Below are 26,382 nucleotides of genomic sequence, written 5' to 3'. Positions count from 1 at the left end.
GCGGAGTTGCCGCACCGCCGGCGGCGGCGGCGGAGGAGGGGGGGTGTGCGCGGGTCACATGGTCGAGGCGCCCTCCCCCGTCAGCTGCCCTGCCCGCCGCCGAGCGCTGCCACAGGAAGCCGCTGCCCTGCGCTGCTGCCGGGTGGCCCGCAGGAGCCGCCCGCGCCCGGTGCCCATGAGGCGGGCCCGCGAGCCCCACCGCCGGCAGCCCCGGGCGGCGCGGTGAGGGCCGCACCCCGCCGAGCGCCATGGAACTGAACGCGGGTAAGAGCGGGCGGGAGGCGCGGGGCGCGGGGTCGCGCGTCTGTGCGGCCGCCTCTCACGTGGGGCCGCCGGGATCCCGAGCCCGGGGCTCCCCGCACGCCGGCTGCCCCCCTCACATGGCCCTGCCGCGCGGGCCACGTGCACGGTGTGTTTACGTTCGGCGGCGCGGGCGCCGGTTGGCTGCGCGGGCGCGTGACGCGGCATTACATAATGCGCGCTGGGCGGCGGCGGGCGGGGACACGTGAGGCCGCGCGGTGACCCACATTCCCCGGGGCTGCAGGGACACGTGGGGGCGGTGCCGCCGGGGAGCCCGCAGCCTGCGCGAGGCTCCGCCTCCGGGGCCTCCGCCGTGACGTGGCCACGGTCCCGGGGCTCCCGCCGCTGCCCACTGCGGAGTCCGCCGCGCATGCGCCCCTGCCTCCAGGCCGGGCGTCCGTCCCGCCGCAGTGTGCGCTGCAGCCCGCGCGTCCCTAGGTGACCTCGGCAGGGCTGACCTTGCTGGGCCGGGAGTGCGTGGGTCATTCTCGAGCGGAGGCCTGCGGTACCCACGGAATGGGCAGACCTCGTGCCCTGAGCATCCCGCCTCCCGGAGGACATCGTCCAGAAGCTTCCTCGAGCTTGGAGGGGAGGGACTTTTCTGCTTGCGGCTCATTGTGATCGAGGGCTGTGGTCCTAGATTTCAGAACCTTACAAAACTTTCATTTGTATTAAAAACATTTTATCCTCGGTCAGGAGGCTTAGGCGGGAGACCGCCGAAAGTTACAGGCATGGGCTAGTGTAAGATCCTAACTCAAATGCCAAAAGAGAACAAACAAAACCCCATTTATTTCAGGACCGACCTTTCCTGAACCCAAAAGAGATGCTACATTTCTTGCAACATGGTCACAATAATACCACTTTCCCCCCACCCCCTTCATTTTCGTGTACCCCAGTGATGGCCCTCACACCTGAAGCAAATGATGTTTTCGTTTTGAATTTTTTTTGAGTTCTCTGCATCTTTTAAAATCATGCCTATTGTAACGAATGTTTTATAAATTTTTAGACCAACGGTAAAATAGTTTTGATTATATATGGTTCTTCTTAGCCATTGCCGCGTGAAAAACTTAGTCTTTCATGGGGTGAAGATTTTTTTCACTAGCAATTTAGAGGTTGTGTGGATTCAGCCTCTTCTAACCCTGCCCTCCACGTGAATTCTTCAGGTTTTAACTGTGATGTATTTGGGTCAGGTGGGTAGATGTTACTCTGACTTGGGCCTTTGGAGACTTTTGGTGCCACAGATTGTGAGCATGACTCCCCCCCCCCCCCCCTTACAATTCTCTCTTGGTCCAGCGTTTTTTCTATTCCTGTTTAATCCCCCTTGCCCTCTGGGATGTAGCTCCCAGAAGTGAATAGACTACTGTGGGAGTGGTTGGGCATTTCCCAAGTTCCTTGTTGGTGCCTTGCTTTGGGCCCTGCTGCAAATGAATTATTTGCAGCCCTTCTACACACACACACACACACACACACACACACACACACACACACACCTATTTCTCTTTGGCATATTGCTTTGCTGGCTCATAGTAACCTTGGGGTCAGGGACCTTTTCATGGGAAGTATTTTAAGTTAGATTATCCATTGTTCAGAACTTGCCTGATCTGAAGTGTAGGGATTTGCAGTTTACAGCCACCACATGAGGAACTGTATTAAAGGGTTGCAGCATTGGGAAGGTCAAGAACCACTCACTAGCTTACGGAATCTTGAAGTAGCGGAGCTTGAAGGAGGTACAATGTGAAAAAAAAAAAATAATGTGTGGATCCACTCAGTTTGTAGAGGAGTAGGGTTGTGACTGAGAAAAGGTTCAGGTACCCCTGTCCCAGTCCCTGATGTCAACATTCCCCCCATACATAACAAAAATACTGTTTTGTTTGTTTGTTTGTTTTATAATTTAAGACCTCGCTTTGTAATCTTAAAAATACCTCTCATACCTTTAATCCCAGCACTAGGGAGGCAGAGGCAGGCGGATCTCTGTGAGTTCGAGACCAGCCTGGTCTACAGAGCTAGTTCCAGGACAGGCTCCAAAGCCACAAAGAAACCCTGTCTCGAAAAACCAAAAAAAAAAAAAAAAAAAAAAAAAAAAAAAAAAAAAAAAAAAAACTCTCACAGCCACATCTTGTAGCAGGGATGCATTCTTTAAGTTCTTTGCCCTTGATCTCTACCCTGTTTGCTGCTCTTGTGTCCCCAGCATTCAGTTCAGTTCTTCTTGTGCACCATTGCTTACAGTTCTCCGCTTCATCTTTAAAGCTTTCTGGGGACAAGACCATGCTGTGCCCTAGAGCCCAGGCACAGGTGGAAACAGTGCTTCAGTTATATCTACCCAGCCTCCCTTTGAGGAAGGCTCACTAATAAATCGCTCTGTGATAAGAAAGTAAGCATCCTTGGTGGGAAGATGCTGAGTTCTAAGGCACAAAACAGGAAACTATTGCTCTGACTTGGCAGAGCCAAGAGGGGTAAGCCCAGGAAGGGAGAGAGGCGACCTTAGCCTGCAGGAGGGCATAGACTCCTGGGTAAGCCCTGACTGGGAACCTGGCCCAGCGCCACTCCCCTTCAGCTAAAAATAGAGAGGACTGCTTGCTGCCTGGGTTAATTTTAGCTCAAGGCTCTAAGAAGTGCATTCTGCTTGTTTCTGGAAGTGTTGGGATTTGCTGGATCAGGGATTTTACGTGTCTTGCTTTATCATCAGAGACTGTGTGCACAAAAATATGTATATATAATCCCTTTTATGAAGACTTTCATTTTAGTCTTGCAATTACTGCCAGATATTTCTCTTTTATGTGATGACTCAGGGTTGGTGAGAAAGAAACTTGCTTGGTTAGGTCTCAATGATCTTGTGTACTCGCTCATTAGCTCAGTGACTTTTGTATTTGGTTCTACTGCTTCCTAGCTGTTTTATTCAACCTTTCTCAGCTCCAGCTGCCTCATTTACAAAATGGGAAGTTAGAAGGCTGAGATGTGTCCAGGAGATTTTGTTCATTTCATGGTTGACTTCAGAGCTTCGTTTTCCTTTCTTCATGAGGAAAGTCTTATCTTCTAGGAAGTTTACATTTAACCTCTGCATTGCTAACCTTGAGCTTGGTAGATTGGTGTGTAGAGGATATGAGGACAAAAAAATCGATCTTGAAGGTCTGACTGGAAGAAGGATGCTCCTTCTAGATGGGCCCCAGTGATTTTAAGGTGTTGACTACAAACATCTGAATCCCCTAAAAACTGCAGTTAGATATGAGCTGGATTAATGTCAGTGCAGGAGTTTTTCCTATGTTTTATTTTGGAGCTTTTACAAAGCAAGTTTTAATACCATCATGGCAGCAGTGTATTTGGCTGGTGGTAAACAGTCTGGATTAACTCAGATTTCTAAAAATTTATTCAGTGTGTGTGGTGTGTGCATTTGTTTATTTAGTGTGATGTGTGCACATGTGCTAGGTCAGAGGACGGGCTGGCTTTTCTCCATTGCTGTCCACCCAGTTCTCTTGAGACACAGCCTTTCACTGACCCGAGAGAGCCCTGGTCCCCTCACACAGGTGCTGTCACCCCCGTACTCCTCATTAGCCTGGCTGACTGGACAGCAACCCTCAGTGATCTTCCTATCTTCACAGGTAGGGGGTCACAGCTGTACAGAACCATGGCTGACTTTCTATGTGGGTGCTTGAGATCTGATGGCAGATCCTCATGCTGGTACAGCAAGAGTTCTTGGCCACTGAGGTACCTCCTTAGCCTGCCTGACTCCCACCCCCATTAAGCACCTTTAGGTTGTTCTGAGATAAGATCTCGCTATATAGCCCAAGCTGGCCTTGAACTTGTCAATCTTACCTTGGCTTCCTGACTTGGCATTATAGGCTAAATATTTATTTCTAAGGAGAGATACTCAGAAGGCCTTGTGAACATAAATGATTTCCAGTGTTGGTCCTAGGAAGGTCATCTCAAGGAAGAGCCTAGTTTTTGTCCTCTTCAGATAGTAGGTGTATACTGAATGGCTACGACTCTATTTCCTACAGACACAGAGCTGTGAGACACTCTACTAATAACGTGTTTCTCTTGGTGTCCTGTTCTGAGCAGAGATACCTGTAAACCCAAAGCAGTTTGCTAACCCTAGAATTTATAATGTGCAGATCTCTTAAGCTTTTAAAGACAGTAGAGATTTTCTTCACACGTGATTTTCTTCAGACAGAATAGATTTGCAGGTTCTCACTGAGTTGGGCAGTTGTGGTAAGTAGACATTAACCTATATAACTGACAATTTATGATTCTGCTTTGTTTTTTCTGCTTGTTTTGGTTTTGATGCAAGAACTTGTTATGTATAACTCAGGACCCCTTTGTCTGCCTCTTTAGTGTTGGGGTTACAGGCATATGCCTTCATGCCTGGCTTAGTGAATTATTATTTTTGTCTTTCAAGTGTAGAGGTTGGAGATGTGGCTTAGTGTTTAAGAGAGTTTCCTGCTCTACTTACAGGACCAGATTTGGTTCCCAGCACCCATATGGGCTGTTCACAACTGCCAGTAACTCCAGCTTCAGGGGATCTGATGCCCTCTTCTGGACTCTGTGGGTACCCACATACACTAGGCATATATTCATGAACACAAACATAGGTACATAAAATCTTGTGAAGTGTTTGCAATTGAATTTCCACACACACAGAAGTTCCCCGGCTAAGGAGACACTTGTCCCCTCCCATCTTTGAATTGTAGCAGCTTCCTGAGAGCTGTGGTTGCGCTTTACTCCTCAGGTTTCCAATCTGGATGTGGATGATTGGTGCTTGAGTAACTGACAGCTGCCTTCAAAACAGTAGACTGAAAGTGATTTAAATTCTCATGCTGTTTTTTTCCTCCTGTCTGTAAATGAAAGTTTCTGAATTTGGGAGGATTGTTTGAGCTTCAACTTTTGCTGTAAGGTTTGTTTATTTATTTGTATTATTATTGTGTATGTATGTGTGTGTGCCTATGTGTATGTTGGCATGTGCACTGGTACACATGCATGTAGAGATTGGTGTTGCCTGTGTCCCTTGATTGCTCTCTACCCTCTTGCTGAGCAGTTGGGCTTTTCTGACTCCGTGTTTCACACTCTCCTCCTGTGCACCTTGGTTACAGGTGGACCATCGTGCCCCTCTGACATTTGTTTTTGAGATTTATGTATATTTAGGTGTGTGTGCGCAGGGGGTAACTGGAGCCCAGAAGAGGGTGTTGGATTTCCTGGGACTGGAGTTACAGGTGATTGTGACCAGCCTGATTTAGGTGCTGGGAACTAAACTCAGGTTCTCAGCAAGATCAGAAAGGTGCTCTTAATGGCCAAGCATCTCTGTAGCCGAGAATCTGAACTCTCTCACCATGTGTGTCACAAAGCACGGTGCCTGTGGAGACTTCCTCCACCTCATTTTTGTTTTAAACAACTGATAAACAGATTCCATCTTTACCAAAATTGGGTCAAAGACGGGCCAAATAGCTGTTATCTTTAGGAAACTTTCTTTTCTCAGTACTGAGGATTGAACCCAAGGCCTCATCCATACTAGGCAAGTATACTACCACTGAGCCATAGCATACATTTTAAAAATTTTTAAGTTAATGCTTCCATTGCACTTGAAATCTACATCTCCTTGTGTGCATACATCATCTAGACTGTTGTCAGGGGCCCCATGTCTGTTACCCACTTATATTTTACTAGGAATCTGCTTGTCAGCATGGATTTCACAAAGGCAGAAGTCGATGTCAAAATTGTGTGCGGCAGGGTTCATGTCTGTAAAGTGTACTGAGGATTATAGCACCAGGCAGACAGTAGGTGCAGCGTGACTGGAGTACGGTGCTGGGGAAAAGTGACTCTTGTTCCTGCTGTACATCGAGGAGCCAGTGAATGTTTGATAATGGAGGCAGGAGAAACCACAGTGGACCTTGGCAGAGAACAGGAGAATTACTTGCTTGGTCTGGGATTGGGAAAATAACATATTTTGCCTTGAGGTTACTTCTGTAGTATTTTATCTCTTTGAGGGAAGAAGTTTAAAATTATACCCTAAGAACACTTTTAAACACTGTCTCATCCCGAGCAGATTATAGCTTTGCAGAGGCCCAGGCCAGTTTGCTGAGGGGTTGTGGAGGTTACTTCCATGAACTTAACTGTCCTGTTTTCAGCAAACGGAGAGGATGTCTGGTGGATAAGATTAGCTTCTGCCTTACTGTTGTTCTTGCATAGTGTATCTTTTGCCCATCTCTTTAATGTGGCCTGTAATGGTGTGTTAGAAGAACACACAGTGCATCTGAATCCCTAACAAGTGCACAGAGATGAGTGCACAAGTGCAGTGGTGGGTGGGCCCTGGACTCGGTGGGGGTCCTGTCTTCAGGGAGAGTCAGAGCAGCAGCTGGGAAAGGTTCCCTGCGTTAAGATCCAAATGGAACCCCTGTTCCCATTAGCTTGTGTCTCAGCTAAGTGCTGGGGAAGCAAGCACTGGAGTACCAGGGAGGCAGAGGACCAGTGCAGGTTTGTCTACAGCAGTTTGCTGGTTTGAGCCGTCAAGGCATTCAGAGGTTGGGATTGGGGATGTTGTGTGCTTATGACAAACAAGCTATTGAAGACTTTCTCATGGTTAAATAAGTCAAAGGAACTTAACACAACTTTGAACTCTGCTGATGGAGTAATACGAAGCAAGAAGTCTTTTGGTGTAAACAGAAATAGTGTCAATCAGTGTTTCTGAAGTTAGTGACATTTCTAACAATTTAGTAATGTAGTATATTTACATGAGTACTGGACTAAATGCTGGGAGAAAGAAGGGCGGAGTCAGAAAAGCCATGTAGCCCCGCCTGAGATAGACGCCGGAACTTTTTCCAGTAAGTCACAGCCTCATGGCAATACACAAATGAATAGAAATGGGTTAAATTAATATGTAAGAGCTAACCAATAAGAAGCTAGCAGTGATTTAATTAGTACAGTTTCTGTGTGTTTATTTCGGGGCTAAGTGGCCAGGAATGAAACAAGTGGCCTTCTCCAACAAAATCAAATACATATATCATCTTGTATCTAATTGTCTACTTGTACTGCTTTCTAGGAGGTGTGATTGCCTACATCAGTTCCTCCAGCTCTGCCTCCAGCCCTGCCTCTTGTCACAGTGAGGGTTCTGAGAACAGTTTCCAGTCCTCGTCCTCGTCTGTTCCATCTTCTCCAAATAGCTCTAACTCTGATGCCAACGGCAATCTGAAGAACAGTGATCTCTCTGGCATTGACAGTGTCTTGAAGAGTGATCACACAGATTGTCCTGTGAAAACAGGCAAACCTGGTGCTCCTGGCATGACCAAGAGTCACAGCGGTATGACAAGTAAGTCTGTTAGTGTTCTATATTGTGGCTACTCACTAATGCAGATGGGTTTTATATCCCAGGCTTTTCATTTGGGTGCCACTCTAGCTTATTCTTCCTCTGGTAACCATGGTTAGTGATTAGACAAAACACCAGTGATAGTTTTAGAAGTTCCAGCCAGGGGCTGGCTGTCATGTCTGTGTGGCCCAGTTACATCTCGTCTTCCTTTACTACAGCCTTGCAGGGACCTTTCTGCTGGACTCCTAGTATTGAACCTTGTCTCTGCTTGTGGGGAGGGTTTACTTTCGTGAAGACAGAGTTGGGAACATTTGGGATTAGGAAACCAAGCAGGATTGTACTGACCAATGAGACGGCTTACCTGAGTGAGTGTGGGTGGAACCAGGCTAGCAGGGCTAGTAGAGAATCCATGGGGCTTGCCCAGCTCTTGCTGTTGAAGTGAAGCAGCACAACTCAAAATCTTTGCACCTTTAATTTATTTTTCTTTTTCTATGAAGCTGGGGAATGAGCTCAGGACTCGAGTTCACTAGGCAAGCACTCTTCACCTAACCATACTATCAGCCTTCTTTTTATTTTCTTGTTTTGAAAAGGTTTACTTACTCTTTTTTATATTTGTGTGTGTGTGTGTGCGCATGTGTGTGCGTGAGTGAGTCTGGAGGAATATATGTGTACCGTGTGTGTCTGTGTGTATGTAGATGCATGTAGTGTGTGTGTGTATAGATGCGTGTAGATGTCCTTAGAGATCAGAAGAGGGCAACCCTCCTGATAAGATGGAGCTGAGTTACATACTATTGGTAGCTGCCATGTGGATGCTGGGAATTGAGCCCCAGTCCCCTGCAAGTGTTCTTAATCATTGAGCCATTTCTCAGGACCCCCTCTCCATTTTCTATTGATTAATTTCTCTGCTTGATTTTTTTTTAATCTAGGAGAATTGTTTTCTTAGTTCTTGTTGCATGTATGGTGTAAGGTAATGACAGATTTACAAAATTTCCATGGATACTTAAAATCAAAAAGGAAAAAGCCAGCTGTTGCTTGGGTTCAGCTTGGTGCACTTGCCTACTGTGGGCCTCTGGCTCAGTGCCCAGTACTGGGGGAAGGGGAGAAAGGAAGACTGGTTTTCCTTTGTTAATTTGGTATAGAGATTATTTTCTATGCTACAAAAGTATAAATGTATTGTTTTAAAACACTTGCAAATTGAATGAGATGAAATGTTCAATTGGGAAAAGCACTTGAATGATTTTTCCAGCTTTTTATTTCCTGTCTGTTTGTGCCCTAGAATTTAGTGGCATGGTTCTACTGTGTAAAGTCTGTGGGGATGTGGCGTCAGGATTCCACTATGGAGTTCATGCTTGTGAAGGCTGTAAGGTAACGCAAGCTTTTGTTTCTTACTACCAATCTAATTCTGGGACTAAAGAAAGTGCGTTAAGTTTGTGAGTGTCCACAGTTTATTTAGAAGGGAGGGAGGAATCAGCTGTTCTTCTTCAGCTTTCAGAGTCTGATCAGTGACTCAGGGTGTGGAGCAGTGGCAGTTCGGCCTCATTCGCTGTTCAGTCAGGTACAGACAGGTCTTCATGCTCAGGAAATAGGTATGAACCAGAATGTTAGCGGCTGCATTGCTTTGTTGGAACAGTTCCCTTTTTACTCTTTGTGTTTTTGAGACAGGGTCTCTCGGGTGATCTAGGGTTGGCCTGAAACTTGCAATGTAGTGGAGTTATGTAGAGTTGTGGAGGATGATATGGTACTTGCTGTGTTGAGCAGTGGAGGGAAATATGGTACTTGCTGTGTAAGGCAATGGGACGATGACCTAGTACTTCCTGTGTTTAGGGCAATGGAAAATGACCTAGTGCTTGCGATCCTGCTTCCATCCAAGGGGTGGGATTATAGGCATGAGTACCATGCCTATAAATCAAGATTTGAGTTAAGTCTTAGTTTATTTTGTTTGCTGAAACAGAGTACCACAGGTGGGGTAGTTTGTAAAGTTAACTTGCCTCAGAATTTTGGAGACTTAGGGGCTCTATCTTGGGAGGGCCTTACTGTTGGAGGATGGAAGACGTTGAATAAAGGCAGACAGAATGCTCATGCATAAGAATGTGAGCTTGAGTGTGTATAGGAATGAGCCTAGCTAACTTTTTTTGTTGTTTTGTTCGAGGCAGGTTTCTATATGTAGCCTTGGAGCTCACTATGTAGACCAGGCTGGCTTCATACTCACAGAATTCACTTGTTTTTTCTTCCGGGATTAAAAGAGTACCACCATGCCTGGCTCCCAGCTTACTTTTTATATTCATATTAACAAGAGCTGGTTGAAGAAAGCAGAGCACATGTGATCCACTCATGAAGTCCCACCACTCAGTGTCATGTCATTGAGAGTTAAGTTTCTAGAACATGATCTCTGGGGAACATATTCAAACTATACCAGATCTTATCCTGTTAGGTACTATGGGCTGGGAATAACTGCTAAGTATTTGCCAAAATGTAGTGTGCTGAGAAGTAATGCTTGAGGGAAGAGGATTGTTGATGCTAAGCCAGTCTGAGCTACTTAGCAAGACCTTATCTTAAACACAAGATAAGCAAAAGTAAATAATAGCAACGAACAATGTAATACAAGTAGAGTCAGATCATCTTGAATTCAAATGGAACACTCAGGAAAGAGTTAATTTGTAAATTGATTATTTCTAGTGATTGAAGGACACTGAAGTGGCTCTACCTCCTTATCTACATCCAGCATAGTTAGAGTAGGGATACAGTTTGGCAGGGCGCATAGGATAAGGAACATCCATGATGAAACTAGTTTCTTCTGGGACAGTTCTGAATGAGACGAATCTGGGAGCTTTCTATTGACTAGTAAGTCTAGTAAGTGTGTTCTGTAGAAGTAGCTCTTCTGTTTTTAAGAATTGTGTAAATACTATACACACGCACACACATATGTATATATATTTTAAAGGAAATGAAGTATTTTTAAGCTAAGTTCATTTTCACTTTAGAGCTAGAAAATAAAATCATGATCTGAATGAAATGTCTTATATATTCTCTTTAAAAAGTATGTTACTGTTTTATGTACATTACTGTTTTGCCTGCATGTGTGTCTATGCACCCCTTGTGTGCCTGGTGCCCATGGAGGCTAGAAGAGGGTGTTAGATTCCTGGAACAAGCATTGCAAATGGTTGTGAGTGTCCATGTGGGTGCTGATCCTCTGGAAGAGCAGCTGGTGCTCTTAATTACTAGGGCATCTCTCCAGCACTGTATTGGTAAATACAAATAATTGATTAATAATTTGGTGGTATCTGTTTGAGACTGGGTCTTGTGATGTAGCCCAGGCTGGTTTAGAACTCAAATTCCACCTCAGCCTCCCAGATTGTGGGGATTTCAGGAGTGTTCCACCATATCTTGCCAAGTGAATGCCATTGGGGCAGTGCTGGGAATGAGACCCAGTGTCTCACAGGCTAGGTAGGTGCTTTGCCACTGAACAACCTCCTAGCCCTCCGTACCCTCTTAAGAATGCATTATTCTTAGTTCTTGCGTCGTTTAAATCAAATAATATTGTATCACAGCAGTAAGAAGCAAATGTGTTATATCTGGTCAGTGTTTAACAAAGATATATATCTTATTGGGGGAAATACTGTTTGAAATGATTTTGTAGTTTTTCTCAAGTTTTTTTTTTTTTTTTTTTTTTTTTTCTGGGAGCATTGGCTGAAGACCTGGCATAGAGCATGTGCTTTGTGTAGTCAAGATAGCTGTTTATAGTCTTCTAGCTGGGAATCTTTTTCTGGGCATGTGCTCTAGCATGACTGCTGACATATGGCCAGGGACATCTAGCATGTGTGTGTTTATGTAGACTTTGTTGGTGTCAGCACATAATGATCCAGAAATGACAAAGCTCTGCTATTGAAACATAAAATTCTTTTTGACTGTCAAACTCTGTCAGCTTTCCGAAACTCAGTATTTATGTCTCACAAGTTTTGAAAGCTGGGTAAGGTGGCACATGCTTGTCATTCCAGCACTTGGGAGGTAGAGGTTGAGGATCAGGAGTTCAAGGCCATCCCAATCTGTGTAGTGGGTTCAAGGCTACCTTGGGCTACTGAGGTTCACCTCTAAAAAAAAAAAAATTTGAGGAAGTTGCTTTCAAGATAGAGCTTATGGCTGCAGCTGAGGTCTAGCAGCAGGAGTGCTTATAAGTAGGTACTCTGGCCGGCACAAAGACTCAGCAGGAAGAAGGGTTTGGTTTGTTGGGTGTTTTGTAGCTGCTGATGATACCAGTAATGATCCAGTTAAATTCTGTGTCAGTATTTTCTTTCTTTGATCTGGGCCCAGCTTCACACACAGTAGATTGATGTGGGAATAGTTCTTGTGGGGACTTTGTGCAGCTAGCTATTTTTACATGGATGGATAAATTTCCTTTATTTTAGGGGTTCTTTCGGAGGAGCATTCAACAAAACATCCAATACAAGAAGTGCCTGAAGAATGAGAACTGCTCTATCATGAGGATGAACAGGAACCGATGCCAGCAGTGCCGCTTCAAGAAGTGTCTGTCAGTGGGAATGTCCAGAGACGGTATGTTCCCAGTTCAGAGAGTTTTTGTAAAGTGTAAAGTTGGTCATTGAGCTGTCAGCAGTTCCCAGAGCATTGTAAGTTGGTAAGTGCAGGTTTCGGGAAGCACATTGTGACATGTTATGGATTGAAACTCACGGTGGGGTGAGGGCTGCCATCTCAGAGGCAGCTGTTGGCACTACTCCTTTATGTTGCTTCTTGTAAATTGACTTCCATTTTTCCTAAGTGAGTTTAAGTTTTTCTAGGGGGGAGGGGTCATTTGGTGTAGCATGATTGCTCGGTAAGTAAAAGCACTCACTGCTCTTGTAGAGAGCCTAGTTCAATTTCCAGCATTCACATGATGGCTCACAACTGCTTGTAACTCCAGTGTTGGGGCCTGATGCATTCTTCTGTCATCTCTGGCACTGCACACACATGGCATACTTATATGCATGTAGGCAAAGCATTCATACACATGAAAATAATATATATATATATGTATATATATATATATATATGTTATGTACTATATTATACTATGTGTTAGGTGTTATACTGTATAGCCCTAGTTGACCTGGATTCTCTATGTAGACCAGGCTGGCTTCAAACTCAGAGATGTACCTGTGTTTGCCTCCCCAAGTACTAAGAGTTAAGGCAGGCACCGTCATTTCTTTTTAAAGATTTAATCTTTGACTTTGTCTTCTTGGTCTCTTGGTATTATTAAGAAGCCCATTTCTTTCTTTCTTTCTTTTCTTTTTTTTTTTTTTTGTTTTTGGTTTTTCGAGACAGGGTTTCTCTGTGGCTTTGGAGCCTGTCCTGGAACTAGCTCTGTAGACCAGGCTGGTCTCCAACTCACAGAGATCCACCTGCCTCTGCCTCCCTAGTGCTGGGATTAAAGGCGTGCGCCACCATCGCCCAGCAAGAAGCCCATTTCTTATTTAAATTTATTTACTTTATGTATTTTTTTGAGCTGTATGTGTGTATGTGTATATACATACTATACCATGTGGGCACCTAGTGTTTGCTGAGGACAGAAGATGGTATCAGAGTCCCTGGAACTGGAGTTACAGATGATTAAGAGCCACCGGTGATGAGATTGAATCCAGGTCATTTGCAAGAACAGTGAGGGCTCTTAGTTGCTGAGCCATCCTTCCAGCTCCTTTTTGTGTCATGTTTATTTTGTGTATGTATATGGGCATGTGTGTAACTTTGCATACATGTGAAGGCCAGAAGACAACTTTTGGGAGTTGTCCTTTCTGTGTAGGTCATCAGCTTGGGGACAGGTACTTTTATCTACTCAGTCATCTTCTCAGCTATCTTGGTCTTTTTAAAAATTTTTTTTGAGATGGGGTCTCGCAGTGTAGGGTTGTTCTGGAACCCACAGAGATTGACTAGAGTGCTGTGTGGTGTGTCTGTCTTTAGTAAGGTCCTGGTGTACTCTCCACTGTGGTGAATTATTTGTTATTCATTAATTATTATTTCCATGCTTCTAGAGGTTTTGCTTTGGAAATACCCAAGAAGTACATGTTTTCCTTCCATGTTGTTTTGGGAGAGAAAACAATGGGAAGTTTTCTCTTTCCTACTTCCTAAGACCAAATCTAGAAAAACTTAAGCCAAGGATATGTGTGACTTAAATAACAAGAGACCATGGCTTTCAGAGGTAGTTTTATGTCATTATTTTAGACAAACAGAGCTTATTAATTAGAATGTAGATGCTAACTATCTTTTTCTTTGATAGCTGTTCGATTTGGCCGGATTCCTAAGCGTGAAAAGCAGAGAATGCTAATTGAAATGCAAAGTGCAATGAAGACCATGATGAACAGCCAATTCAGTGGCCACCTGCAAAATGACACCTTAGCAGAGTGTCATGAACAGTCATCCCTACCAGCTCAGGAACAGCTACGGCCCAAGCCCCAGCTGGAGCAAGAAAACCTCAAAAGTTCTCCTCCTCCCTCTTCTGATTTTGCAAAAGAGGAAGTGATTGGCATGGTGACCAGAGCCCACAAGGATACCTTTCTCTATAATCAAGAGCATCGAGAAAACTCAGTTGAGAGCATGCCACCCCAGAGAGGAGAACGGATCCCCAGGAACATGGAGCAATATAATTTAAATCATGATCACTGTGGCAGCGGGCTTCACAACCACTTTCCCTGTAGTGAGAGTCAACAGCATCTCAGTGGACAGTACAAAGGGAGGAACATAATGCATTACCCAAATGGGCATGCCATTTGTATTGCAAATGGACACTGTGTGAACTTCTCCAGTGCTTATACTCACAGAGTCTGTGATAGAGTTCCAGTAGATGGATTTTCTCATAATGAGAACAAGAATAGTTACCTGTGCAACACTGGAGGGAGGATGCATCTGGTATAGTGAAATCGATTCTTTGCTCGCCTTGTGTCAAGGAAAGCTTGGAAGGTTTTCTTTTGGGGGTGGGGTGGTATGCCTACTTGGGAGGTGGGTCAGAAAGCTCAAGAGGGATTTCTAGAAACCTTGGTGTAATATTTTTAGTGGAATAATGTTAATAAGCAGTGTTTATGGAGTAACTTAATTTCATACAGCAATAGGTACAAGTTTGTGCTTTCAATACTACTGTAGGGTTAATTAAGATTTGTATAAAATATAATTTATACAGAATTCTATAATTCTTGGAAATCTCTGGAAATTTAGGTGTTCTGATCAATTAGTATTTCATTAACTTTGGGATCTTTCTCAAAAGGGTTGATCTCTTTTAGCTTCTTTGATTTCTTTGGAGAGGGTTTTGTTGTTCTTTGTGAGGACAGTCCTTTTTTTTTTTTTGGCTTTTTCGAGACAGAGTTTCTCTGTGGTTTTGGAGCCTGTCCTGGAACTAGCTCTTGTAGACCAGACTGGTCTCGAACCCACAGAGATTTACCTGCCTCTGCCTCCCAAGTGCTGGGATTAAAGGCATGCGCCACCACCGCCTTGCGAGGACAGTCTTGCTGTATTGACCAGACTAGACTGGCTTGAGCCCTTGGGTTCCAGTGATCTTACGGATCATTGGGATTTCAGGGTGCAGCAGAGAGGTTTTTTTTAAATCTCTTTAGTTAAAAATGTAGAAAGCTATTTGGAGATAGCTATTTTATGGTTTGAGAATTAAGGAATAATTTAATCGCCTAGTTTCTAAGATTTTATCCTGAGATAAGGTAATATTATTCATATCATTCAATTTTTTTTTACATCAAATTCAACATTCTCCACAAAAATACAGTGTTTCTGTTCAGCCAGAATTTCATCAAAGCAGCAATACTATGCCACTTCTAGTTTAAACCATGAGATCCTTTGATAGTGCTTGTATTGTTCAACTGCCAGGTAATTACATTATCTTTTTTTTTCCATCTTAAAAATAGTTGATTCTATGCCAGTGTTGGTGTTCGGTTTCTTTTGTCTCTTGCCAGTGTCTGAGTGTGACTCGGGAAGGTGCCCTTACACTTGGTTATGTTCGTCCTTAGCTTCTTACTTCAGACGCTTGGGGACTTTTAGGTTCTGGTTTCATAGCAGTCTCCAGGCTTAAGAATCACCTCAATTTCTGGATTCCTGTGTTTAGTGGAAATTGGAATAAAGGTTAGTTTTAATAATAGACTATATGATACACGCATGCTTCATGTCGCTTTAGTTTTAGTCGCTACAACTACTTTGGCTTCCCTCAGTTCCTGTTGGGAAGGTGTACCTGGTGTCCAGTCCCTTTGTTTCCTAACTGAGCAGTGGAGGTCCTTGGTCACCATTGTTAGTGAGATAAAGGACCAGTAACCCTCTTAAAAGAGGGCCCTTAAGCTGTCCTTCTTTCAGAGTGTACAGTGTGTTTGTTTACTGAGACATAGAGGAGTTCTGAAGCAGGAAGTAAGTAGAGATTTATGACCTCACTTGTGTTTGGATAAGGCACCGAACCTTTCAGAGGCTCCTACTCATCTGAGGAAAGAATTAGGGACTGAGATGCAGCTCTAAATTCCAGATTCCCAGATCATTGCACTTGGCCATAATAACCAGGGTGAGACACATACGGGAAGATTTGTTCTCAAAACTTCATGCCCACGTGAGGTGGCAGCAGTGGTGTAAAGTACACTTAGGCCTTTGCAAGAGGGTTTTGAAATAGCTTGTTTTAGATGGTGCTTATTCCTAGGTTACCCCTTAAACATCCATGGCTGTTTAAATTAGGTTGCCTTAAGACTTTTTAAAGTATAATTGAGACAGGGTCTCCTGTGGTCCTGGCTGGACTGGGACTCAAAGATTTGCCTGTCTCTAGTGCTAAAATTGAAGGTGTGTGTCATCACACTTGGTTTACAGGGCTGACTGGCTTGCCCATTCATTCATTCATTCATTCATTCATTCATTGATTCATTCAGGCAAGGTCCTGTGTAGAGCCTTGACTGGTCTGGGACTGTGTAAATCAGGCTGAACTTGTAGAGATGCACCTGCCTCTGCTTCCCTAGTAGTGGGATTAAAGGTGTGAGCCACTATTCGTAGCTTTACAAGGCTATATGTTTATTTAATTTATTATTATTATTATTCAAGAAAGGGTTTCTCTGTGTAATAGCCCTGGGTGTCCTGGAACTCACTCTATAGACCAGGCTGGCTTCAAATTTAAAGAGCTTCTTATGCCTCTGCCTACCAAGTGCTAGGATTAAAAGCATGTGCCACCACTGCCCTGCACAAGGCTTTTTAAATTTAAAGGATATGTGATTTCTATTTTACTTAAAACATTTATTATTGTTTTTGTTTTGAGACAGGGTCTCACTGTATTCTTAAGGTTGACCTTAAACCCACTATGTTTACCAGTTGGCCTCCAACTCAAAATCTTCATGCCCTTGCCTCCCTTTTGCTGGGATTAAACTTATGTGCCACCACATCTGGCTATTTTTATTTTTAATTATGTGTGTGTATGAGTGTGGGTATGTGCACGTGTGAAAGTGCTGGAGGAGGCCAGAGATGTTAGATCCCCTGAAGCTACAGCTAACAGGCAGTCATGAGCCTTGGACATGTGTGCTGGGAACTGAACTTGGGTCTTTGGAAGAGCAGTATTTACTGCTAAGTCATCTCCAGCCTGAATATGTGATCTGTAAAGCCTCTGTTTTAAAGTGTTTACCCACCTTACGTTGCTTAGGATTCACACATTTCCTTACTACCCTGACTTGTGTAACTGTATTTACTGCTGTGAGGTTTCCTTTGTTGAGGAGATGCACACAGAGAACGGGTAATTGGAGACCTTGCTTGAGTTAGGGAGTTTCTCATGGTGAGGTTTCTCATGATTGAGATGACACTTTGAGTTCTTTGTCACCCCTCACAATTGAAGAGTTTTTCTGTTTCCTGTAAATTAGGTTTGTCCTATGAGCAAGTCTCCATACGTGGATCCTCAGAAGTCTGGGCATGAAGTCTGGGAAGAATTTTCAATGAGTTTCACACCGGCAGTGAAGGAAGTGGTGGAATTTGCAAAACGCATTCCCGGGTTCCGAGATCTGTCTCAACATGATCAGGTCAACCTTTTAAAAGCTGGCACTTTTGAGGTAGGTTTTGTTTATTCTGACTGTTGACCCAAAGCCCACCTGCCTACCTTGTTTTTTTTTTTTGTTTTCTTTTCTAAATAAATGTTTATAGTTCAGAATCTCTAACAAAGCAATGACTCTCCAAGGGCTCTGAAGAAAGGATAGGTACATTGAGCTTCTTGGGACAGGAAGTGTTGAACTCCACCCAGCATGTGAGTTCCAAATTCTCGTGGTGGTTTTAGGTGTAGTTTTACTGGTTTTTTGTTTAGTGTTGGACACTTAAAAGCTGAGTCTGGTGTTTAATACATTCAATACAGAAGAATGGGCTGGGTTTGGTGGTGCATGCCTTTAGTCTGCTTTCAGGAGGCAGAGGCAGAACCAGGTGGATCTCTTGAGTTCCAGGAAAGCCAGGTTACATAATGAGATTCCGTGTCTCCAAAACACACACACATACACACACACCAAAATCTGAGAAAGGAGACTAGAATAGGGTTTTACTTTGAGGAGATTGTAGACTTTTTAGGGGCTCAGTAGACACCCTTTTGCTGCCCTTTCTAGAGTTCTTTTTTTTTTTTTTTAAATATTTGTTTATTTATTTATTATGTATACAATATTCTGTTCACATGTATGCCTGAAGGCCAGAAGAGGGCACCAGACCTCATTACAGATGGTTGTGAGCCACCATGTGGTTGCTGGGAATTGAGCTCAGGACCTTTGGAAGAGCAGGCAGTGCTCTTAACCTCTGAGCCATCTCTCCAGCCCCCCCTTTCTAGAGTTCTTGACTGCTTGTTTTCATCATTGTTTTTGAGGAAGAGTCTGTGTAGCCTAGAATGCCTCAAATGCTGTAGGTGCCATCTCTGCCCCCTACTTGGTAGAGTTAGAGGTGTGCCATGATGCCCTGCTTTCCTCACTCTCCATTCCAGCTTCTCTGGCAGAGATGCTTTGTTTCTGCACTTGGACTGCCATGGCTGCCTGTTGTGTAGGTGGGCTGGCAACTGGTGGCTTCTAGGTGGGAGCTCTGAAATCTGAGGGACAGTAAGAAGTGAGCATCTAGTGGCCACACTTCTGAACTCTGAGCAGTGTGAGAATAGACCAAACATATATTGACTATCCCCTGGTGAGTCCTACAGAATTAAACTGTAAGGTACTCTTGGTGTTAAGTGCTGACCACAGAAGCTTTTGCGTCAGGCTCTGCTTCCTAGGCCGCCTGAACTAGAACATAGAAACACCATTTTGATAATAAACCATCCATAGAGTAATCGAGTAGCAACACAGGTTGGGCCTTTCAGTGTAAAGGAATAAGTTGTCAAGTCAGAAGGAAGTCAGAGGTTGACTCAGATTTGGCTTGGGAGAGGAACTTGTGACCCAGAGAGGTGAAGAGACTTTTGGGTTGTCCCGGACCTCAACATGGGTCCTGGGCTTCAAGATTTATGTTTCTTCCACCTTCTGACTATTCTCCAAAGTAATTGGTACGATTATCACAGTAGATATCACTTCTTTTAAATTGAGCAATCCACCTTTGCTTGGGGCCTTATAGAAGAAAGTGCAGTGCATCTTCCGTTGTAAAAGAGACATAGACAGTATTAGTGTCAGAGAGTGGGTGGGGGGAATGCCTTAGTTGTGAGATAGAGGCATTGACTGGCTTGAGTCACTTGCTGTGATGGCTGTCTTAGGTGTAGACTCTGGGTCTAAGTAGAGCTTGTGTGCTGTTTTCTTTGGCTGCCTTTGGTATTTTGAGTGATACTCCGTTGAAATAGGATTTCCCTCAGGGCATGGAGAGAAACCTGAAACATGCTTGGGACCCTGAAGAGTTTCTTAAATACCTTTGGTCAGACTCCATTTATTAGTTCATTGTTCACTTTAATTTTATATTTGCATTTATGAATGTTTGCTTATGGGGTTCAGTCTTGTCATTGCTATCTAGACTTTCTTCTGACGTTGGGATATTTATTGCTTTTGTGGAGAGTTTGCCTTTAAAGTGATTCTAGATATAAATTCAGTTTCTTCTTTATAAAGTTTCTTTTATATGTAGATGTTTCTTAACTGACATGAATAGTTACATCTTAGTTTTCTGAATGAACTTCTCTAAATACATTTGAATTTTCTGCCTTCCAGGTTCTGATGGTACGATTTGCTTCATTATTTGATGCAAAGGAGCGGACTGTCACCTTTCTAAGTGGGAAGAAGTACAGTGTGGATGACCTGCACTCAATGGGAGCAGGGGATCTGCTCAGCTCTATGTTTGAGTTTAGTGAGAAGCTGAATGCCCTCCAGCTCAGTGATGAGGAGATGAGCTTGTTCACAGCAGTGGTTCTGGTATCTGCAGGTGAGCAGGCTGGCTCAAAGTCTGGTTAGCCTTTAACTAGTGACTGGTAATTTCATCCTCTATGCCTCAGATTCTACACCCTGTCAGAAAAAAGGGTTGTCTAATGTGAACTGAGTATGGGGTTACTTGCTGTTTGAACTGAGTGACAGTGTGTCTGAGTCCTTACATGGTGTTTCTTCATGACGCACAGTGATGTTCCCAGTTTCTCTGGCACCTTGCATTTAGGTTAACAAGTTCCTCGCAAGGTATCTCATTCAGATAGTAGCCATTAAGGTGCAGGTTGCCCCTCTCCATGGCCACATTTTATTCATTATATGGAAACCAGTAGGTCCAGCCCTCCTGTTTTCTTTTCTTTTCTTTCTTTTTTTTTTTTTTTTTTGGTTTTTCAAGACAGGGTTTCTCTGGCTTTGGAGCCTGTCCTGGAACTAGCTCTTGTAAACCAGGCTGGTCTCGAACTCACAGAGATCCGCCTGCCTCTGCCTCCCGAGTGCTGGGATTAAAGGCGTGCGCCACCACCGCCCGGCAACCAGCCCTCCTGTTTTCTCTTCAGCACAGTGGCTGTACCCTAACCTACTGCTATTTCAGCCAGCAATTATGACTCTGTTACTGGGCTGCTTTTCTGGTAGAGTCCTGACCAATCAGGCTGTAGCCTGATGGGAGTTCTGTCCCTGCAGGCATTAGTTCTGCTGCTGCTGCTAAAGATAGCTTTAACTAAATCTCTATTGTTCCTTTTATAAATAGTTTCAAGATTCAAACGCTGGGGTGAAAACCTGCTAGCTCAGAGAGGTTGAGTAGCACCTAGCTAACCTCTTCTCCTTGCTGGCATCTACTTCTGGTGCATCTCTATCTCCCAGGTGCCCTCTACGCTCTATGATTACTTTCTGTCAACTAGTTGCTAATTCAGCCTCCAGACCCAAGGTTAATTTTGTTTAATTAATACAAATGCTAACTTGGAGTTCACAGTGTGATTGAGTATTCCCTCAGCACCCTCTCAAGAAGGGACAGTACGAGGTGTGAATAGTAGAGTAGGGACTCTACTGGGCATGGAGGTGGGGATGTGGTCCATACGTGGTAAGGGATATCTCTGCACTACATTATTTTATCTTGCCAGTTAGAAGTAGGGAAGTTAGCATCCAGTTTAAGTGCTGAGAAACTCCGGATTGGAGAGATGCCTCAGCAGTAAAGAGCAATGGCTGCTCTTCCAGAGAACTAGGTTGATTCCTAGTATTAACCCAGTGGCTCACAACCATCTGTAACTCCAGTTCAAGGGGATCCAGTGGGTCTTCTGGATTCCTCAGCGTCAGGCATGCAGATGGCGCACAGACATACTTTCAAGCAACCCATATACATTAGAAAAAAAGAAAAATCAAAACTCTAAACTTGTTTGAACAAAATTCCAACTACTAAAGAATTCTGATTTACCAAATGTGAGATACATGCAGAATAAGCAAAAATATTCCATTAAAAATTCTTTTTTCTTTTTTAAATTTGAGATAGAGTATCTTTTTTCTGGAACTTGCTTAGTAGTCTAGCCTAGGCTTGAACTCAGAGATTCACTTGCCTCTGCCTCTCAGGTGCTGGAGTTATGTGCTACCATGCCTGGCTGAGTCCCCAACACCCCGGCCGCTTGGCTACCTTATGCCCGAAATAACAACACACAAACTGTATTCATTTAAGAACTGCTTGGCCCATGAACTCTAGCTTCTTATTGGCTAGCTCTTACATATTGTTCTAACCCATTTCTAATAATGTGTGTAAGCACCCCAAGGTGCGCTTACCGGGAAGATTCTAACCTATGTCCATGTTGGGTCGGAGCTTCATCGCGTGTGCCTCAGAGAGCAGAGCATGGCGTCTCTGCTCCAGAGAGCAGAGCTGTCTGGTCCCTCTGGAAGCAGAGCAGAGTCTGACCTCACTTCCTCTTCCGCCCAGAATTCTATTCTGTTTACTCCTCCCATCTATGTTCTAAGCTATGAGGGCCAAGCAGTGTGTTTATTACTTAACCAATGAAATCAACAGATTGATATATGACACTCCCACATCAGCTGAGAATTTTTACAGTTTTAAGTTTGTGTTTATGATAGTGTATAAAATCCTATTTTGAATTTGGTGCTGATCAGTAAGTAAGAATATTTATTGCTAATATGTTCCCTTCACACTTCTTTTTTCCTTACTTCCCATTAGATCGGTCTGGAATTGAAAATGTCAACTCAGTGGAAGCTTTGCAAGAAACGCTCATCCGTGCACTAAGGACCTTAATAATGAAAAACCATCCCAATGAAGCCTCCATTTTTACAAAATTACTTCTAAAGTTGCCAGATCTTCGATCTTTAAACAACATGCACTCTGAGGAACTCTTGGCCTTTAAAGTTCACCCGTAAGGCCTTGGGACGTGAACTGATGCTAACTGTACATTTTATGCTAAGATGCTTATTTATATGTGTATACCATATGTGGAATTAGAAAAGACCTTAGACAGTGCCAGGTCCTGGGCTGTCTCTGTAGTCAGTTACCAGTAGCTGTTTGGATGAGAACTCATTGCCGTGTTAGACATTGGCCCTCCCTCCCCTGTAGACCAATCAGCTGTGTTGTACTTAGATTGGAGAAGTAACACTGAGTTATAATCACACTGAATGTTAGACTTTTTCATCTGCCAAAGCCAAAATACCATTTGATCTCCCTGTCGTATAAATCTATCACACATTGCAGATACAGGAGGACTTAGACATTAGCCCTGTGTGTTGAGAATCCTGCTGTCCCACAAGACTGAAATGTGGTAAGGGAGATTGAAAGCCAAGAGGTCTTACGTGTTTGGATTTTGCTTTACCACTGTCAAAGTGCATGGTCTTGGTAGTCCCTGGGTTGTGGAAAATGATAATTGATAGTATCCCATCTCATAGAGATACTGAAAAATATCCATGAAGCATATTACCTCTTGGGAGATAGGCACTATGTAAATAAGGTAAAGTTTTTATTATAATTGCTCATAATATTCTTGTCTTATTTCTAAGCATTTCTTGAAAACTTGTTTGACAGTCCACACCAATCTGTTCAGGGTTCCTGCTCAAGTGGGGAACCCTACTGAAAAACACATATTCCAGGTTTATGAACACCTCAGATAGTATGTGTACATAGTGTGTATGTGAATATAATTATATATAAAATCTTACTTCACAATATTTTAAACTGTGAAGAACTTTATCATACAATAAACTTAAACAAGAGGTGTCAAGGACCCGAATTAGGTGCGTTTTACCTGCTGCTGCTGATGTATAACCTTTGCTTTACAATCTTTAGGTGGTAGTATACTGAAATTATGCTCTATTTTTGTTTAAGCAACATTTAATGTAAAAATGTGTTGGGCAGTCAGATCCAGATTTCAGAAAAGTACTTGTAGAATAATAATACATCTTTGGTACAGAACCTGCAGATGAAGGTACGAAGTGTTTCTGAGCATTTCAGCTTTGTCCCTGTGCTGATAGAGGTGGTATTGCTGCCTTTTACCTGCTGCGGGTGGATGGAAGATTGGAATTCTATGTGGAGGATGGAGTTTTGTTTAAGGAAACTTCATTACTCTGTTGGCATGTCTGTGCCAAGTCCACTTTTCTTCTTTCCCTAAATAACACTATAGGGATTTTGTCAAATTAGGTATAATACGATTGGAAAATGGGTGACCTGCATACAGGATTAAAGCTCATGGTAGGAAAGATAGCCAAAGTCGAAGATTCCTGAACACTTTTCCCTCCTGGAAAATAGCAATTAATCATATTTTTTGGGTAAAATGACTTCCTGTATAATGTTTGGATTGTGTAATTGTAAAGATGTTAAGAGTTTGCTTCACTATTTTAAGCCTGTTACTTTTGTGACATGTAATCAGAATGCCTTATTTTGTAGTCTTAACTTGTTGCTACAGGATCTGAATTTCTGTGGCACAGTTAAGAGAGCTTGAAAAAGATAAACCCTTGTTGTCAAAGAGGAAAGCTGATGGTGTGTCTGTCATACAGTAGGGACCATAACTGCTGTTTACCTTCAGTGAGTATGGCTTTCATGGGATATATATATAACTAGGTTTTGTGAATCCTTTACATGATAGCATTATCCTTTTATATTTTTTTTCTAGAATAAACAAATGCATAGTTTTCTTCTGTGGGGGATAGAGAGCTTTTTGAAGTAATACAGAAAACCTCAAAGATTATGTTGATTCATCATTTTTGCCTTTGATGTAAGTGTCTTTATAACATGTATCTTTAAAGTAGTTAAGTCTTTGGGAATATGTAACTAGAACTGTTAGTATTGCTTGTAATGCTTTAGTTAGGGTTCGTATATACATGTGCACACCTAAATATAAGCATGTAGATTTGCATTTTGTCTCGTAAACTTTTATTTCAATAAATTCTTCCTGTAGTAGTGGGAAACAAAAATCCATAGTTCATACGCCACATGTAGTATTTCTGTATTTGAAAACCGCCCAAATACAAGCGTTTTAATTCTAAATTAAACCAGCAGCCTAATACAAGCACACCCTTTGATTGAGTCATGGTTAAACAATTGACATCAGCCAAATATAGGGAAGTTCTGAGTCAGTGGGGCACTGTTGATAATAATGTACTGTATGAATTAAGTGATGTGTAAACTCTGACTTTATGGTTCAAGGTTAAAATATGGGCATTATCTCACCTGACTGGCATTATAGATGAACTTTTTTTTAATTTTTTCTGTGCTTTTAGTGTGTCTTTATGTGATCTGAGAGAATTCTAGCTTTCAGAGATTGATAGCTGAGGGAAAAGAGAGACATTTTGGGATAGTTTGTTCTCATGGTGATGGTTTAATTGCAGATTAAAAAGTTTGAAGAGTATTTCAGTAGATTAGTGTGTAGATTTTATATCTAAATTCTAAGAACTGTTGTGATTGGGTCAGAACTGATGTGTGTTATGTAAACATCGCAAGGCAGCACTGTGAGAGGAGCTCAGATAGATGTATTCCTGTGCATGGAGCAAACACCTGTCTCAATTGTTCATTCTCTTTTTGCAATATAAAGTTTGCTGAATGTATAAGAAAAGAGTTTATTGTTTTGCTCTCTGTTCCCCTAGCAGACCCAATCCCTCAGGCTCACCCCCCTAGTGCTGCAACAGAACTCCAGCTGCAGCCTCCCTTTCCCCCATCCACACTTCCTGTAGATTTCACAGAACATCTTTTCCTACACTCCTCCCCTCAATTGTATCCCAGCCCACAGCTCAGGCTGTAGGCTGCTTGTAGACTTTCTCTGCTCTTTCTGTTTCCTCAGCAGACCCAATCCCTCAGGCTCATCCTAGCTGCAGCCTTCCTTTCTCCCTGTCTATGCTTCCTGTGGATCCCAGATAGCATCCCAGCCTGAACTCCCAGAAATCAGTCTACACCTATAATCACCCTAAACCCAGATGCTTAGATGCCAGCGTTAAAACACAATAACATCAAGGATAAGTTCCCACCAGAACCCAACTGTTCTGCCACAGCAGGCCCTAACAGCTGAAGTGCACAAGCGCAAGTGCGTGCGCGCACACACACACACATGCACACACACACAGACTTTAAAACCACCTATATGAAGGTGATAGAGGTCTTTAAAGAGGAAATGAATAAATCCCTTAAAGCTGGGAAAACACAACATTTAGACAAAGTGAGTAAATACCTTAAAGCCAAGAAAAACAGTTGAAGAAAACAAATTCTTTCAAGACCTGAAAGTGGAAATAGAAGCAATATAAAACACAAACTGAGGGACTTGTGGAAATGAAAAATTTAAGAATTTGGACAGGAACTATAGAAGCAAACTTCACCAACTAATATAAGAGATAGAAGAGAGAATCTAAGGCATTGAAATATATGATAGAAGACTATCATAATGACTAAAGGAAATGTTAAATTTGAAACTTTCCTGATGCAAAACATCCAGTATATCTGGTACACTATAAAAAGACCAAACCTAAGACTATTAGAATTAGCATAAAGAGAATTCCTGCTCAAAGCCCAGAAAATATTTTCAGCACAATCATAAAAAAATTTTTCTAACCTTAAAAAGGAGATGCTCATAAAGGTACAAGAAGCATACAGAACACTGAGTGGATTGGGCCAGAAAAAGTCTGCTGGCCACACAATAATAAAAGCTAAATGTACAGAACAAAGCAAAAATACAAAAAGCTGCAAGGGAAAAAGACCAAGTAACATAAAGGCAGGCCAATTAGAATTCTTCTCAATGGAGACTCCATAATAAGCCAGAAGGTCTGTGGAAATGTGTTCAGAGTCCACAGATGCCAGCCCAGACTACTATACCCAGCCAAAGTTTAAATCTCCATAGATGGGGTAAATAAGATATTCCATATTAAAGTCAAATTTAAACAATATCAATGAATACAGGAGGTGGTAGATGGTAAACTTGCACCTAAGGAGGTTAGCTATACCCATAACACCAG

At 42.9% G+C, this 26,382-nt stretch overlaps 1 protein-coding gene across 1 annotated transcript; it reads left to right on the top strand.

Annotated features, from left to right (window-relative positions):
- Nr1d2 (nuclear receptor subfamily 1 group D member 2) lies at positions 1–24,370 on the top strand. The gene is made up of 8 exons (XM_050140652.1): positions 1–264; positions 7,328–7,594; positions 8,868–8,956; positions 11,995–12,139; positions 13,854–14,482; positions 17,449–17,634; positions 19,729–19,939; positions 22,121–24,370. Exons 1-8 carry the CDS (start codon positions 249–251, stop codon positions 22,315–22,317), a joined length of 1,740 nt encoding a protein of 579 aa, XP_049996609.1. The 5' UTR covers positions 1–248; the 3' UTR covers positions 22,318–24,370.
- The last annotated feature ends 2,012 nt before the right edge of the window (positions 24,371–26,382 follow it).

This window comes from Alexandromys fortis, unplaced genomic scaffold (genome assembly GCF_014885135.2).
Source record: "Alexandromys fortis isolate MF-2015 unplaced genomic scaffold, M_Fortis_MF-2015_v1.1 scaffold_46, whole genome shotgun sequence".
In the NCBI taxonomy this organism is placed as follows: Eukaryota; Metazoa; Chordata; class Mammalia; order Rodentia; family Cricetidae; genus Alexandromys; species Alexandromys fortis.
Note: the sequence above shows the minus strand (reverse complement) of the source record. Positions and strands in the feature narration are given on the sequence as shown.

Bases quoted from the DNA above. Each gene is read 5' to 3' on its own strand.
- Nr1d2 (XM_050140652.1), top strand. The intron at 7,595-8,867 runs GTAAGTCTGTTA...TTTGTGCCCTAG, and splicing joins GAGTCACAGCGGTATGACAA to AATTTAGTGGCATGGTTCTA. The intron at 14,483-17,448 runs GTATAGTGAAAT...CCTGTAAATTAG, and splicing joins CTGGAGGGAGGATGCATCTG to GTTTGTCCTATGAGCAAGTC.